We start from the raw sequence: 4,111 nt of genomic DNA on the forward strand, positions 1-4,111 counted from the left end.
CAGTTTTCCATTTTTTTTTTTTTTTTTTTTTTACTTTTTTTGCCAAAAAATAAATTAAAAAAAACTGCTCTGGGGTCCACCCTTCTTTTCCTGCTCGGCCATAACTGCATCTTGCTCGGCGGAGCTTGCTCGGCTTGATTTTTTTGCTTTTTTTTTTTTTTTTAAATTTTATTTCTTTTTTTCATTTTCAGAAAAAATAAATAAATAAGAAAAACAATGGGACCCAGCCCATTTGCTACTTGGCCAAATCTGCTCGCCTGCTCGGATGTCCCTTCTCGGCGAGTATTTGAATTTTTTATATGTTTTTATTTTCCTTTTTTCTTTTAAGAAAAAAGTTAAATAAAAACTGTGGGGCCCAGCCCAATTTTTATTCCGCCAAAACAAGGCTTTTACCCGACATTTTCTACTCTGCTAATAATATATATTTTTTTATTCTTTTTCTCGTTTTCTTTTATAGAAAAAGAAAAAATAAATTAAAAAGGTAGCGGGGCCCAGCCCATTTTATTTTCAGCCAAACTTTGGTTTTGAATCCGCGACTCTGCTTTCTGTTTTTTCTTTTACTATTTACTTTTTCCTTTTTAGAAAAAGGAAAATGAATAATAAAAAAAGGGTGGGGCCTGCCCAATTTCTTCTCTACCAAACGTTGGTTTTTGCTCTACCGTTATTTTGTTCTTTTATTGCTCCCTAGGAGCTATACAACGGCTATATAGCCCTTTTTTTGTTTTTTGTTTTTTTTTTGCGACCAACCGTGGCTTATATAAGTGAGTGTAGTTTCACTCCCCACACTTCATAACTTCCTTTCATCTCAACTTTTTCTCTCTAGAATTTTAGTAGTTTCTTCATGGATTTCAAAAAATCTTAGTGGTTCTTCATTTTTTCAAGTCTTTTGAAGCCTATTTTGGTGTTCGATCCTCAAGATTTGGTGTTTGTTCTTCGCACCTTCAAAGATTCATCAAAATCTCAAGGTTTTGGAGGCCTATTTTGGTGTTTGATCTTCAGGATTTCGTGTTTGTTCTTCACACCTTCAAAGATTCATCAAAATTTCAAGGTTTTGGAGGCCTATTTTGGTGTTTGATCTTCAAGATTTGGTGTTTGTTCTCCAAAGTTTCATCAAGATTTCAAGCTTTCGGAGGCATCTTTTGGTGTTTGATCTTCAAGATTTTGGTGTTTGTCAATGGCCGAAAATCACTCTATTGCTGAGGAGAGGGCAAAAAGGTTGGCTGCTCGAGCTTCAAAAAGAGGTAAGGATTTCCGTCCCCCTATCGTTCTTGATCATCCAGTTACTTCTTTATTCGAATTGCTGAATGAAATGGGAGATGCCTTTCCTAATAATGCTGAGTTAGATGCTAATGATTATCCTAGTAGACTTAATGATGAAGATGTTGTTAGAATAGCTGAGTTATATAACGTTCCTCCTCAGTATGAAGTAGTTTGTCCCTCTCCGGGTGATAGAACTTGTAACTGGGATCCGGAGGATTTATTTATTTATGAGGATGCTTTTAAGTCGGGTCTTCGCTTCCCTCTTAACGATTTTATACCTAGACTTTTAGCTGAAGCTAGGATAAATCCGTGTCAGTTGGTTCCCAACGCTTGGAGAATAATCCACGTTTTTATGGCTTTGTGTGTTCAAAAAGGATTCCCGCTTAGTATAAACTTATTTAGGAGTATCTTCGTGTTTAAGAATAGTCCTGAGTGTAGGAAAGGATGGATACATATCGGTCATCGTCCCGGTGTTCCTCATACGTTCTTTACCGAGTCCCTTCCTGATTCTAATCATGTATGGAAGTGGGGATTTGTGATCCTTCGTTGGAGAGGAGGTAATTGGGGAGAGATCTTCAGACCTAGGTTTGCAACTGTGAACGATCCCGGACGGTTCGATCGCCTTCTTACTAGAGCCGAGCATCAACAAAGAGATGAGCTTATAAGTGATAAGGGTAGAACTCATTACCGTGCCATCATTAATGAAAATGCTCTCCGGTCAGCTGGTCTTAGCTTTGTTTCTGATAGTGGTAATTTCTTACAGTTGATTTGGATTTCGTCAATTTGTTCGATACTTGTTTGCTAACATCCATATTATTTGTTTTGTTTCAGCTGTTGAGATTATCGATGATGACCAGGGTCGTGGCGATAAAGTCACGAAGAGGATGATGAAGAAGCTTGCTGAGAGAGCCAACCCTCCTGAGCCTACCACTCCTGCTTTCCTCCAGCACAGTCAGCAAGCTGGGAAGAGGTTTAGAGATGCCGATGGTCACATGCAGACTGCTTTCATGCCGGCTTGGGGTATTTGTGATCAGCATTCGGTGTCTGGGAGTTCTCTCCTAGCTAAGGACTGGTCTAGGGAGTGCATAACTCCTCCTGATCGGACCAACATTGTGGAGAGAACGAGCCTTGACGAGGCGGAGCAGCTTGGTGCTAGTGCGGCCTATAATGTGAGTTAACTTTACTTTTTTTATATATATATACTTGTTTCTTTTGTCTTAGCATATGAGATATGGCTTCTCACAGTTTTCCTCCTTTCCTTTTAGCTCAACTCCTACTTCCAGGCGGCTATTTATCAAGCTAATGCCTTCAAGGAGTCTGAGAGGGCTCTTCAGAAAGAAAAGGTTAGCTTGACTAGAGCGATGAACGATTGGGAGAGCCGTGCTCATTCGGCTGAGGACATGGTCACATCTCTTCAAAACAGGATGAAGACTCTCGAGGAAGGTTTGGAGAAGAACAAGGGGATGATTATCGACGAGTACATGGACTCTGACCCCTTCCTCCAGTTCATGGACGACCATGATGATAGGGTGCGTCCCTCGGTTTTCACTTCTGGCTGGGACAAGGCCCTCGAGACCGTTGTTGCTGATCACCCGGGAATGTTTGATCCTTCTCGGTATCCTAGCCCTTATCTACCAGCTCAGTCTTTGGCCACTGCATCTTCCTCCCATGTTCCCGCCGTTGTTGATGTTGAGGAGGTGGAAGGAGCAGGGGTCGCAGTTGGAGATCAGACTCCTCACAGTGCGTGGCCTAGCTGGGAGTAGTTCCAGCTCCTCTTACTAGTCTTACGAGACTTTATCTATGCGTATTTTATTATCTATCTAGGACTTGTTTATTCGGGCCCTGCGTGGCTAAAGCTTTGTGCTTGCTTGACTTCTATTTGGGAATGTAATATGACTTTAACTTATCTTGTAGCCTTGCATGGCTTTTATGTACTCGACTTATCGTATCTTTTATAAGGGTTGTACCACAACTCTTAAGTTATTAATCTAACTATTTCGGATTTGAGCTTCTAGCTTTTGTGTTGTATGTTTCGAGTTTTCATGCCATGCATTTACTGTCCAGACCTTAGGATTCACAACGCAATATCTATAAGGAAAACATTCACGCAAACGGAATTTAAACAAATATAAAGGATACTAGGTAATCTTCGAGATCTTATTAAAACTTCGCAAGTAATGAACGAGTTATACTTCATGCTACTGAACGACAGTGGTCTATATGACCTTATTCATATGAACTCCTAATACTTAGAATACTCAAACATAATAAATCTTCAAGTTGGTTGCATGCCAACTTCTTGGGACTTCAACTCCATCTAAGGTCTGAAGCTTATACGACCCATGACCTGTGACATTCTTCACCTGGTATGGTCCTTCCCAATTCGGGGCCATCTTGCCCTTAGGACCAACACCAGAGGCCTCAGCCTTTCTCAACACTAAATCTCCTTCTCGGAAGAAACGTTCCTTAACTCGAAGGTTGTAGTAGTACGAAGCTCGTTTCTGGTTTTCCACTATCTTCGCATGAGCTTGGTCTCGGACCTCATCAATCATGTCAAGAGCCAACCTCATTCCTTCTTCGTTGGTTGGTGGATCAAATTGCTCGATCCTTGGGGAAGTATGAGTGATCTCGAGGGGCACCACTGCCTCAGTTCCATAAGCTAGCTGAAAGGGAGTAGCTCCAGTAGTGACCCTACAAGTTGTTCGATATGCCCATAGGATCGGAAGGATATCGTCTGCCCAAGTGCCTTGAGCTTTCTCAACTCTTTTCTTCAGTCCATCGAGGATGATCCGGTTTGCAACTTCCGCCTGTCCATTGGCTTGTGGATGTGCCACCGAGGTGAATCGTAACT

The 4,111-nt window shown here is 41.4% G+C and overlaps 1 protein-coding gene across 2 annotated transcripts; it reads left to right on the top strand.

The window, feature by feature from the left end:
* Positions 1 to 387: 387 nt before the first annotated feature.
* On the top strand, positions 388 to 3,274 carry LOC108226264 (uncharacterized). 2 transcript variants are annotated; one of them, XM_064080742.1, is made up of 3 exons: positions 388 to 1,241; positions 2,092 to 2,429; positions 2,526 to 3,274. In XM_064080742.1, exons 1-3 carry the CDS (start codon positions 1,175 to 1,177, stop codon positions 3,021 to 3,023), a joined length of 903 nt encoding a protein of 300 aa, XP_063936812.1. In that variant the 5' UTR covers positions 388 to 1,174; the 3' UTR covers positions 3,024 to 3,274. The 2 variants fall into 2 exon arrangements, with proteins under 2 accessions (XP_063936812.1, XP_017256699.2); XM_017401210.2 differs by lacking the exon at positions 388 to 1,241 and adding an exon at positions 1,248 to 2,009.
* The last annotated feature ends 837 nt before the right edge of the window (positions 3,275 to 4,111 follow it).

The sequence above is a fragment of the Daucus carota genome, chromosome 7, assembly GCF_001625215.2.
Source record: "Daucus carota subsp. sativus chromosome 7, DH1 v3.0, whole genome shotgun sequence".
NCBI lineage: Eukaryota > Viridiplantae > Streptophyta > Magnoliopsida > Apiales > Apiaceae > Daucus > Daucus carota.

Excerpts from the sequence above, each read along its gene's own strand:
- LOC108226264 (XM_017401210.2), top strand. The coding sequence starts at position 1,310 with ATGGGAGATGCCTTTCCTAATAATGCTGAGTTAGATGCTAATGATTAT. Across the intron at positions 2,010-2,091 it reads TAGCTTTGTTTCTGATAGTG|CTGTTGAGATTATCGATGAT; the intron begins GTAATTTCTTAC and ends GTTTTGTTTCAG. Across the intron at positions 2,430-2,525 it reads GTGCTAGTGCGGCCTATAAT|CTCAACTCCTACTTCCAGGC; the intron begins GTGAGTTAACTT and ends CTTTCCTTTTAG.